The sequence below is a fragment of the Halichondria panicea genome, chromosome 17, assembly GCF_963675165.1.
Source record: "Halichondria panicea chromosome 17, odHalPani1.1, whole genome shotgun sequence".
Lineage (NCBI taxonomy): Eukaryota > Metazoa > Porifera > Demospongiae > Suberitida > Halichondriidae > Halichondria > Halichondria panicea.
Genome location: NC_087393.1, coordinates 3,729,702 through 3,741,744, shown reverse-complemented (window position 1 = coordinate 3,741,744; position 12,043 = coordinate 3,729,702). Strand labels below are relative to the sequence as shown.

At 41.9% G+C, this 12,043-nt stretch overlaps 2 protein-coding genes across 3 annotated transcripts; one reads left to right on the top strand and one right to left on the bottom strand.

Moving 5' to 3' along the window:
- Positions 1 to 20: 20 nt before the first annotated feature.
- LOC135351138 (eukaryotic translation initiation factor 3 subunit B-like) lies at positions 21 to 11,874 on the top strand. The gene is made up of 18 exons (XM_064550071.1): positions 21 to 243; positions 693 to 888; positions 1,268 to 1,445; positions 1,660 to 1,788; positions 2,132 to 2,289; positions 2,475 to 2,606; positions 3,655 to 3,721; positions 4,058 to 4,104; positions 4,678 to 4,816; positions 5,134 to 5,208; positions 5,346 to 5,418; positions 9,460 to 9,585; positions 9,774 to 9,861; positions 10,347 to 10,488; positions 10,625 to 10,756; positions 10,977 to 11,054; positions 11,363 to 11,465; positions 11,626 to 11,874. Exons 1-18 carry the CDS (start codon positions 90 to 92, stop codon positions 11,727 to 11,729), a joined length of 2,121 nt encoding a protein of 706 aa, XP_064406141.1. The 5' UTR covers positions 21 to 89; the 3' UTR covers positions 11,730 to 11,874.
- On the bottom strand, positions 6,219 to 10,147 carry LOC135351153 (uncharacterized). 2 transcript variants are annotated; one of them, XM_064550091.1, is made up of 4 exons: positions 8,203 to 9,463; positions 7,687 to 7,819; positions 7,058 to 7,485; positions 6,219 to 6,725 (listed from the first exon to the last, which is right to left on the bottom strand). In XM_064550091.1, exons 1-4 carry the CDS (start codon positions 8,258 to 8,260, stop codon positions 6,373 to 6,375), a joined length of 972 nt encoding a protein of 323 aa, XP_064406161.1. In that variant the 5' UTR covers positions 8,261 to 9,463; the 3' UTR covers positions 6,219 to 6,372. The 2 variants fall into 2 exon arrangements, with proteins under 2 accessions (XP_064406161.1, XP_064406162.1); XM_064550092.1 differs by lacking the exons at positions 7,687 to 7,819; positions 8,203 to 9,463 and adding an exon at positions 10,041 to 10,147.
- Positions 11,875 to 12,043: the final 169 nt, after the last annotated feature.

Genomic DNA, 12,043 nt, shown 5'->3' with positions numbered 1-12,043 from the left:
TCTGCAAAGCTGCTGTTCCTAACCAGTAGGTCAAAGGTCATCTTTACGACCACGTGTTAAAAAGTCTAGCTATTCTTTAGTGCTCCAGTATGTCAGATCATGAGGAAGAAAAGCCTGAAAAGGAGGACAGCTTAGAGGAGGAAGGATCAAGTAGTGAGGAAGATGGTACAGACTCTGAATTTGATGAATCGGACTCAGAGTTTGATGATCCGGAAGGTTTTGTTGACGACATCACTGATGAAGGTAAAATTATGGTGTTTGCAGTGTGACGTACTAAAGATGAGGTCGTAACTTGTAGTAAGGTGCTAGTACCAGTCTAAAAGTAGAGATCAGCGGTTCTACCGTAGACTATCAAGCTGTCACTATTGCACGGCGAACAGTAGACAGGTCAAACTCCGTGTAGAGACTTGTGTTGCACAGTCAGCATATCTCTAAGTGACTGCGGTTTTCATGACGTCAGTATACTGCATCGTCTGCATGTGATACCTAGAGTTTTCTAGTGCTACGTCACTATCAATGATCATGCAGTCTAGCCACTTGAGTTGCCACAAATATAGTGGCAAATGTTGCACAAGTCTCTACACGGAGTTTGACCAGTCTACTGTTCACCGTGCAACAGTGACGGCTTGTGAGTCTAGTTCTACCATAGAACCTTTGTTTGGTCTCAGCCAATTAATCTACTGTCCCTGCAGAGTTGCTAGGAGACCTGCTGAAGGACAAGCCAATGATTGAGACGGGTTTTGAAAGCGTGATTGTAGTGGACAACGCTCCCAAGGTAGGTCCCGAGCGAATCGAGAGACTCAAGACCGTTCTCAACAAAGTTTTTGGACGATTTGGCACCATCGTTTATCAGCACTACCCCGTCGACGAGAAAAACATGTTTAAGGGGTGAGTGTAATGCTTTGACAATGCAGCTGCTGGATGCTTCGCTGTGTGTGTGTGTGTGTGTGTGTGCGTGTGCAGGTGTGTGTGTGCAGGTGTTAGGGATAAGACTCCAGATTTCCATTGTAGTAAAAGTTAATTTGTGTGCATGTTAATTGGGTCAAAGATGTGTTGCCCTGATTGTACATGTACCAGGATGCCTTGCGTATTTTCAGTTTGCAGCTGTACTTGAAAACATTATTTCTCTGCGATATAGGTATGTATTAACTTTCTGAGTTGGCGAATACATGTGTCCTTCCTACATGTGTCCTACATTAATTGTACTTTGTGTGTCCGTGTTGGTTCCTGCCACAACTTGCACTGTTGACGTTGTATTTCATTGCAGGTACTTTTTCCTTGAGTTCAAGAAGCCAGAGGAGGCAGTGAACGCTGTGAAGACGGGCAACGGCTACAAGTTGGACAAGTCTCACATCTTTACCGTCTACTTTTTTAGCGATTTCGATAAGTACAAGAATCTTCCCAAAAAGTTTGAGCCTCCGAAGAAAACGGAGTTTAAGGAATTTGTGAGTGAAAATAAATTTCAGTTTATTGTGTGCTTCATCTGGTACAAGTATGTATATATGCACTAAAGCGTAACAGTCGTGACTGAAAAACGCATAAAAACGTGCATTTGTACATTGAAGTTACCTGTTTAGTTTGTTCCAAATGGCCAGGGATTGGTATACATGCATGTATTCAGGTGTAGGTACTGTATATAATCTTCTTTTTTGTTTCCAGGGCAACGTTCGTTCTTGGCTTCTGGATGAGAACTGTTACGACCAATCGGTTGTTCAGTACAAAGAGGGCAGCACGGTGGCAGTGTGTCAGAACACCCCCCACGAGATCAAAATCGTCACTGAGAGAGAGGTGAGCTTGTGATAGCTAGTCACCTCAATTATAGAGATGCAAGTGGTTTCTGATTTCTTACGTCATACAGGCATTATGCACATGTGTATTGCATACACTGGACATAATAATTATGTAGTATCACTAAAACACTTTAATTGACACATGACATGTACTGCACTGTAGATATTCATCTTCAGTTCGCATGTTAGGGTCGCAATTGAATTACAATTCTCGGCCAAAGATTGATGGTGTTTTTATCGGTACACACTAGGTAGAATTTTATGTAGAATGCAGGTGACCCCAGGCCAACTATGATTATAGACACAGTATTTATGCACATCAAGTACTTTTCACACACTAGCACTGGACTGAGACCTACCTCCGATGGTCGCCCCAAGGCTCGTACCTAGCCACCCTTCACAAAAGGGGCGTGGCACTGTGGGGAGGCCCTAACTTCGAAAGAACTGGCAAGTTTGAGCAGATGAATGTGCAGTACATCGATTTCTCCCCTTGTGAAAAGTAAAGTCAGCTAGTTACCAAGTAAACAGTTTCTGCAAAAAAGCAACCCATATCACCTCAGTATAATACTTTGTTTCACAGCAAATAATATTATTACGTGACATTTACACCACTTGCTTTGACTTCTGCTGCTTGACTGCTGCCTTCAAATTTTTTGCTTAAAACTTATATTGACCCTTGTGCAGGTACCTAGTGACCTTTAGCAACACTGTGGATGACCCCAACGACCCCCAGAACATCATTGTGTGGGACACTCGTACAGGGGCCAGGAAGAGGTCGTTTAAGCGAGAAAAGTCTGAGGAGTGGCCCATTCTCAAGTGAGTTGGTGCACTGTCTGTATGGCTTGCACAAGTATAACTAACTAGTAGTACGTCCAGACTGTATAGCGGGTAATTTCATGAGGTAAAAATTTCGTTTGACTTCATTGCATGCGTTCCGGTGAGCCACGTTTTTGTTGGAGAAAATTGCGTGGAGGTCAGCTTACCCACGAAAATTACCCGCTATACGGTACATGACTGTGCAACTTGTTTTTTACCAATTCCAAAACCAAATGAATTGTTTCCTGGTGCTCAACGTACTGTATGCAACTATAATGCACATTCACGATAACATAATTAGAGCACTAAAAGTGCAAACCCTCGGCTGGTGACACAACCAGAGGATTGATATACTGAGCTGTCTAGCATAGCAATAAAACTAAACCAAACAGACTTACATGTACTTGACGATGCCCAAAAAGGAAGTTTGAACTTGCTTTCAATGTTGCTGAAAGAGAACAGAGTTTTAGCGGTACATGAGACGTGGACTAGGATCACAATAACGAAGCCTGGAGTCTTAAAAGTATGAGCTAGGATCGCAGAGTCGGCAAAGGAGCCTTTTCACAATCATAACTCTAGCTTTCTACTTTAGTGACCCTGTTCCATTATTCCTGGTACAGGATCACCTTAGCTGCAAATAAGTACCTCGAATAAAGGCCGGAGTAGCTAGCCTCAATGTGCAAGTTTAAGCTTAAAAATTTAATTAGAAATATCTGCTATAACGTAAAGGCGTGGCCATGCAGGGAATGTTTCTAGTAAGCAGTCAACCCACTCACCGAAATGCTTTCATCTAGAGGGCATTCCACGAAACATAAGTGCCTCGAGCTTTTGCTTGCTTTTATTAGACAACGAAGCTTTAACATCACAGTCTGTCACATTTAACATTAAATTTTTGTAGAGGCTATCCATGTTGTAAACGCAGTGCTATGGCATCCGGGTGAGTAGACTCACATGTCACACACAAACAACCAACGGACTACTATATCCGCTAGCCGCAGCACGGCCTCGTCAGCTTTGTACATTTTTACATATAACATATTAACTGCAGGTGGAGTCATGATGGGAAATATTTTGGTAGGATGACCGAGAATTTGCTGAGCATCTATGAAACACCAGTGAGTCAGAACACATGATGTAATATAATATAGAGACGTAAGTGCATTGCAGTTAATCCTCACCCTCTTCATTGTGACATCATAGTGTTTGTTCACAAGTGCCTACATTTTCTAGGAACTGTTTGCATCCCTTTTTGTAAGGGTTCAGTGTGTACATGCGTCCACATGTTTCTAGGATTCTGTTGCACCACTTTTATCACTTAACTAAATTTGTACATGCAGTTATTAATTCCTTGAATTCTATGTCCTTATATTATTGGTCGTGTGTATAATTGTTGAACTTACTGGTAAGTACTGTATGTACAGTAGCTCACACTGTCTTGTTGTTCCTTTCAGTCCTTTGGCCTGCTGGATAAGAAGTCGATGATCATCAAGGGAATTCGGTAAGAAGATTCGTACACCACAGTTTTACCCCAATTCAAACACAGTAATTCCTCCTAATTAACCCCCACTCCGTACCACATTCATGTATACACGTACAGTGTCCACACGAACACATTTATCTCCGCGGTTTTAATCGAGGCTTACTTTTTAACACGAGGGCTAAACGTGAATAATTCATGAGAATTGTTTTGCTCTCCACGAGCAGTTCTGCTGCTACATCAACTTTCATCTCATACTTGAGGCCATTTGGGACACAGGACACTATTTAGTAGCACAACCTTAGCTATGTCAAAGGTACTGTACGTAGGAACACAAGCATGAAAAAGCGCTCTACTCCGCAAAACCTCCGTATAAACCATAACCTCCCCCCAGTGCACGTGCACCCACAATGACCTTTCATACAACCTTCCCCCAGTGCATGTGCACCCACAATGACCTTTCATACCACATACCCCCAGTGCACCTGCACCCATTCACACACACACAGTGACTTCTCATACTCCTTCACATGCACCCACAGTGACTTTTCATACCCCCCCCCCCCCCCCCCACACACACACACACACACACAGTGACTTCTCATGGTCTCCTCGTGACTACAATCTAGCCTACTGGGTGCCTGAACATGGCCAAATCCCTGCCAAGATAATCGTCCTGGAGATGCCTTCTCGTAATGAGCTCAGCACTAAGAGTCGACACTTGGTCTCTGAGGTACATGTACACACACAAATGTAGTAGTGTACATGCATGCATGACTCTATAATTAAATTAGTGAGATAAAAGGTTTGAAAGGGCCGGAGTACGTGTGTATGTTTTTTAAGTGTGTAGCCTTCTCTATAGTTACAGCCTGTATTATATAACTGTCACCTGCAAGGATGAAGGATGGTTTATAGATGCCCGTATACGTAGACAGATTTGTTGCTAGATTAATAGACTAACTAATATTTAAGGTTCACACACACACACAGCACAAGAGCTATACTAAGTCCAACAAATGTTAGCATGTAACAATTTTTGGTCTCGCACAGTTCAAGCTGCATTGGCACAAGCAAGGAGATTTCTTGGCAGTTCGAGTTGACCATTTCCTTAACAAAAGCAGAAAGGTATGTACACTACACTGTATGTTGTTATGGTAACCGCTCAAAATGACGAGTGCAATTGACCTCGGGAGTTTGACTGTAACTCACATTTAAACTATAGTGCACTTGAACTCATTTTTGTCTGCGTGCACACACCATAGCAACTGTGCTACAGTCTGGACATCTTCCACATGAGGGAACCTCTTATTCCAGTGGACACCATTGAGATCAAAGGTACTGCACACACGGAGGGTTCACTAGTCTCTCCAGGAAACTTTTTTAAAAGCTGCACTGTACGTGCAAAATATCTTAAACCTACCATTCTTAGTTCTCCAGGCTACGTGTAAGTGTACACGTGTATACTAGCTACGCATACAAAGTTAATTACTGTATTACTAGAATGTTTACGAGCATCAAACAGTTGCAAACTTTGCGATGGTTGATCAATTCGCAACATTAAAATCCGCAAAACTTAAATTATTACTAGTAAATACACACAATCCTTGCCAGAGCGCAATAGTTAGATCGCAAAGGATCAAATTTTCTGCTGATTTGGCTCATTCGCAAAGGTTTTTAACCAGCAAAATATTCTGTATTTTTATGAGTGGGTAAATGAATTGTTATCGATACTGTTTCGAAATATACCTTCTATATTCGAGTGTATAAATGTTTGCGGTTTTTGCTGATTAATCATGTACCGCGAACATTTTTTATACCCACAAATTTAATATCACATGCATGCATGCTGCTGTTATACCCGCTGCATGGTATGCGGAACTTTGCGAGTGCTAATGCCTTGCAAAAATAGGATAGCAAAGACCTACGGTACTTGTGCATGCATGACCAGGGTGTCATACAGGGTTTTGAAGTAGTAGGGCACGCAGAGTGTGTCGCTCACCAGCTAGGCGGACCCAGGGGCATGCCCCCCCCCCCCACAAATTTATTGTTGATTAGGTGATCTTAGGTGAATCCGGGCTTATGCCTATTTGGCTCCTTTGCAGATCATGTTCGCTTGTATATAATACAGATATACATTAATTAAAATATTTTTTGACAATAGGTAGTATTACATATGATTGTACGACTCTAGAAATAGATTCTATGTTTGCTTTCTATTAAACAGCTTGAAACTCTTAAAATTTAATCGTGTTAATAATTAATCTATGGTAGTTTGTCAATTCGAGTAACCTATGTAGCTATCCTGGAGTAGTATGGAGCATCCCCTGTCTGGTCATTGTAAGCATCGTTGGGAGTCAATTTGACCTCGCCCCCTCTTGCATGATTGTACGCAGTGTTAGAGGTCAGTTCAACTTCGCCCCCCCTCACATCATAGTACGCAGTGTTGACGGTCATTGCTGGCCCCTTGACAGTGTTCCCCCCTCTCTTGTGTTGCATGTAGCAGCAGAACAGAGTCACCGTGACGACAAAGAGAATTAATAGGGTCAGTAGCAGGCCTGCTAATACTCCTGTACCGATGAAGAGTGCTTGTGAGGTAGCTGGCGGAGAGATGGAGGGGTCAGGGGTCGAGACATCAGAGTTGCCTGTAGTATCGTAAAAGTGCAATTAAAAACAATCACCTTAACTTAGTGTGCATTTGTTAGCTAGTGCACGCTTTCTATTGATACGTACCACTTGTAAGACTTAATGTACTAATTTGTGTAATCAACCAGTTGCTTAGAGAAATCCCACTGTTTTGTACTACAACGTTAGTGTGCATATAACTAGTAAGGCTTGAAAACCTGTAAGTCATGTATAATTATGTTAGTACATTTTGGATTACCCTGTCTGCGGACAAAGTTCTTAGTAAGGATGCTGAACACCTTCAATGTTTGTTACCTCTCAGACTGAAACCTAGCTACTGCCATGAACTCACTGTTAAGCACTGCATTGATCAATGGAGTTATGCTGATTCTAGTAGGCAGGCTGTTGAGAGGTGTAAAGCAGTTTAAGCCTAACGATATGCCCAGTGGCAGCTGTGCAGGAGTGCTATCGAAACCACGCTTCGTTAGATTATAATTAATGTAGTAGCCGCGGATAGTAAGAATTTGAAATGGGTCATCTTCGTTTCCTTGTATTGTTCTCACCCCCACAAAATCTCCGGGCATAACAGTGATTTGTTGGTCTACAGGGACGCCCAGTCGAAGCATCCCATTGGACGGAGAAGCGGTAGAGAATATATTGTTACCGACTAGATTATATGTTAGCAACTGAGCTTCCCGCCATACTTGGAACTCCATTGGATGTGACCCAGTGCCTGTAGTGTAGGCCTCCCAGTGAGTGATGGTGCCTTCACAAGTGAACCTGTAGGGAGGCGGGGTTTGAGACTACTGATAAACTTACCCGTCAATTTTTGGACATTTTTTAAAGACTTCATTGTGTCAACAAACAACTTTTTAGCGCTTTCCTCTAAAACAACAATTTTCGGACGTCTTTTATTAAGACATTAACTTATTTGACGGTTTTACTTTTCAACAGTTACATACTCTCTCTTTGTACTGGGACCTGTAAGAGATGACAAGAATATCACTGGGATGGGGCAGCTGGCCTACTGAGGGGAGAAATGCCCCGGGGTCAAACGTGGAAGGAAAAGACTCTTGACTGCAAATGGCATTGGAGCGATGAAACTCCAAAACAGCTGTAGAAAAAACAAGAGTGTGTGATTATAATTAGATTGTGTTATTGTGTACTGAACACTCTCGATCATCCAAAAAGTCTAGGGATGGGAGGGATGGGCACAGTAACGAAAGTATGTTTCAAGATACCGTATAGCGCGAAATTTTCGAAGCACTTATATTTCGTGGATTGGCCTCTAAAAGCATTTCGCTGCACAATGTTCGCAGAATGACTGCTTACTGGAAGCCACGTCTTTTAATCTTTGCACGTTATAGCAGATAATTCTAATTAAAGAACAATTTTCGTGTAGGATTGCTAATCCGCGAAAATTTCGCACTATACGGTAACACATGAATTTAGCATCTGGGCCATGCAAGCAAAATGCATGTGCATACGTACGCTTACCAATTACAAATGCTGAAGCCAACAGTGTAATTATAGTCTTGTCCATGGCCAACTGCATCTTCTTGAATTATTGTTGATGATGGCGTTGATGCTACACTAGCCATTTTTATACAAGGCTGGTTGCTATGTCGTGATTGCACAATAATTATATTTTTAGTGATCAAGGTCATTATACTCTAATTTTATAACACCCTGTCTGTAGTTAGTCTAACCTGGCTGCAGGGGGCTGTAATTACTTGATTGCATCATAGATAGAGTAGAAGAGGGATTGGAAACGGAAGTGATTCACGTGATGTTTTACAATGAAGTCTACGTAGTGGCTCTGGGACCATCCGTGTATCTCCTCATAACTCCCGCAAAAGCCCGGGAAACTTATTGTGTCCAAAGCATACATCTCAGAGCTACCCCCATTACTGAATCACATGCCTCCTGATAGTAGGTATCAATTGGAAACAAAGAAAATATAATCTCGATTGTCGTGAAGTAGCTAGAGGTACACAGAGCGCTTTTTCATGCTTGTGTTCCTATAGTACCTTTGATACAGCTAAGGCTTTGTAACTAAATAGTGTCCTGTGTCCCAAATGGCTTCAAGTATTAGAGAAAGTTGATGCTTAGCAGCAGAACTGCTCGTGGACTTCTTACAGAGAGCAAAACAATTCTCATGAATTATTCATGTTTAGCCCTCATGTTAAAAAGTAAGCCTCGATTAAAACCGCGGAGATACATGGATGGTACTTCGAGGGTACTTCCGTTTCCAATTCCTCTTCTACTCTATCTATGATTGCATGAGCTAGTGTGCAAAATTGTGTAGTTTTCTGTGTTGGGATTCGTGGTTAGATGTGCATCCTGTTTGTCGCAGTCGACAAGTGCATGAGTTGCCCTATTTTGATCCTGTTTATGTCCTGGCCCCTGTCACATTGTGAAAACCCAAGGAATCCCTTTATGGTAGTAGTTTAACACGATTCCTCCATCTCAGTCAGCAGAAACGAGGCCATAAAAAACTATTCCATCACTTCTGAAGCTTTGAGAATGACAAGTTGATCAATATTTGCCCTGATCGCTCTTTTTTTATTGCCGTAACTCTTATTTGGGTTTAAAAATAGAAATAGAACCACCTATACACGCTATCTGACTTAATCTTTAATAACCGGTAACAATAAACCCAGCTGTTCTCCTCATGCAAATCGTTCATACTATAATTACATATGCAGCTGTTGCTTTGCATTACATAATTATCGGATATCTTGTATTCCCCAGAACCGGTTGTGGCGTTTGCTCTGGAGCCTCAGGGGTCAAAGCTGGCAGTCATCCATGGGGAGCCCCCCTTACGAATACACACCACCTTCTATCAGATCAACAAGGGGGGAAAGCCCACCCAAATCAGTAAGGCCCCCCCCCCCCCCCGTGACTGTGTTTGTTATGTTAATTGGGTGTGTTTGTTATGTTATGTTAATTGGCACATTATACCAATGAATGTGTAGTCTTAGAGAGAGGTAAAACTCAGGAAACCATAATCTTTGAAATTGGTTTAAAATTAACACCAAGTGTAACAGTCATATTTGTTGCTATAGAGACCCTCGAGATTTTGGAGAACACAGCTGTCAACAACATATTCTGGTCTCCTAGTGGACAGTTCGTGGTGTTGGCCAACCTAAAGGGGTAAGTGGGCGGGCAGCTACAGAGTTAATGAGCCTATCAACTATCTAACTACATGTCTATAATGGTTGTGACTAACATCTTTGGGTATCCTATATCCTGGGGTACCACTCCAAATTGTATATACTACAGTTTGATTCACTTGTGTCGTTTATAATCTTGTAGTTCGATTGTGTAATTACCTGTATACGTTGTGGTACATGTACTTAATTCAGTGAACCAAGTGTGACAAGCGCTTCACTACAGTCTTGTATAGCATCAATGCCTTCAATCTCTCGTTGTTATCCTGCGTGTACATAAAATCATTTTAGATAGCATAAAGTGAAAGCTAGCTGTCGATTGTGGTCACCCATCCTTATAATTGTAATCTCCAAATTCTCTCTAGCATATTGTATTTCAATTTACGTTTAGCAGGCCACTTCTTTAGTACACCCACTGTTAGTCTGCCCAGTTGTATGCGAGTTTCACTGCACCTGTTTCTCCCTTAGCCCTGAGAGTGGTCACCTAGAGTTCTGGGACACGGGGTCAATGACCTTGATGAACTCTTCCCAGCACCAGCAGGCCTCTGATCTGGAGTGGGACCCCTCAGGCAGATACGTTGTCACCTCTGTCAGCGTCTGGAAGCAGAAGGTGAATTGCACGCACACACGCAATGTCTATATGCCCTATTGGCATTTAGACGTCTTCTGTTATTACAGTGTGGCTTTCGTTGTTGCTGTATAGCAGAGCCTGTAAGGATGTGTGTGTTGATATTAATACACTATAGATGGACACTGGATTCTGCATGTGGTCGTTCCAAGGACGGTCACTCTATCGCAGCCCCCCTAGCTTAGACAAGTTCTGTCAACACCAGTGGCGACCAAGACCCCCCACATTGCTCGCCGAGGAGCACCTCAAAGTACGTACTGCTGATATCTACTACATAGTTAATTAGGAGCTCCGCAAAATTTATGTTTGCCTCGCTTTTAGTGTCAAGTGTGACTTTACTTGTAGCAACAAAACTGATGTTATTATAATTTATACACTTCCTTTTGTATTTGCTTTAACTAATTGTGTTCAGTTCACCTCTTGAAAGGTTTTTTCCTATCCATTGCTAACTTTTAACTCCATGCATGTAGCTGATCAAGAAAGACCAGAAGAAGTACTCTCACATGTTCGAACAGAGAGACAGGACCTCCAAGAGCAAAGCATCCAAGGTGTGTGTTCATTTATGACCCTATTAGAGAACACCAGTACGTGGCCTAAAGCTTAGTGTGACACTCATTACTCATTAATGTGAACACTCAAATTTTATTTCTGATCTTTACAATTACTAAACATTGGAGCTATGCATGACAGTACAGTGGAACCGGCTGATGTAGCAACAACTTATGTACACTAGTGTTTCTATAGAAGTGGCCTCAAGTGTGAGCAGTGTAGAATGGTCCTTGGTAGCTAGTCTGAGCTATTGAACTTGTGGTCAGGGTAAACTGTGTGTATTAACTTGCTGTTCTCTCCCCTCTAGGAACTTCTTGAGAAGAGAAAGAAGATGATGTCACAGTACAAGGAATACCGCCGTAAGGCGGAGCAGGAGGCGAGAAAGACAAAGAAGATGCTGATAGAAGATGGTGTGTTATACAAGAGTCACATTATTACACACCTTTTGAATACCTTATAGCTATATATGCTCTCTTAGTTCTATATACACTCTTCACGTATTTCACGTCTAAAGAAACACCCTAATACCAGGATCAGCTCCTGTTAATACTGTCACTTCTTGTCGTACAGGTGTGGACGTGGGGGAGGAGGGGCAGGCAGAGTTAGACTACGAAGAGGAAACCTTGTATATCCTTGTGAACGAGACAAAAGAAACTGTGAACAATAATGAATAGAGTGTTAGAGCTAACTTTGCACTTTCTATAATAAACTGTTGCGAGTGCTTTACTAGTTATGACAAGATTGTACAGTGCTACTGAAATTTATTACTTTAGAGCGATAAATTATAAACAGTGTATCGTATATTATTAGAATGTTTTGCGAGCATCAAACATTTGCGAACTTGCGATGGTTGATCAATTCGCAACAACAAAATCCAAAACTTAACTAGTAAATACACACGATCCTTGTCAGATCCGCAAAAGTTTTTCACCCGCTAGTAATACGGTAACTAAAAGTTGCTGACTTTCAATGTAGTTTGTGATTACGT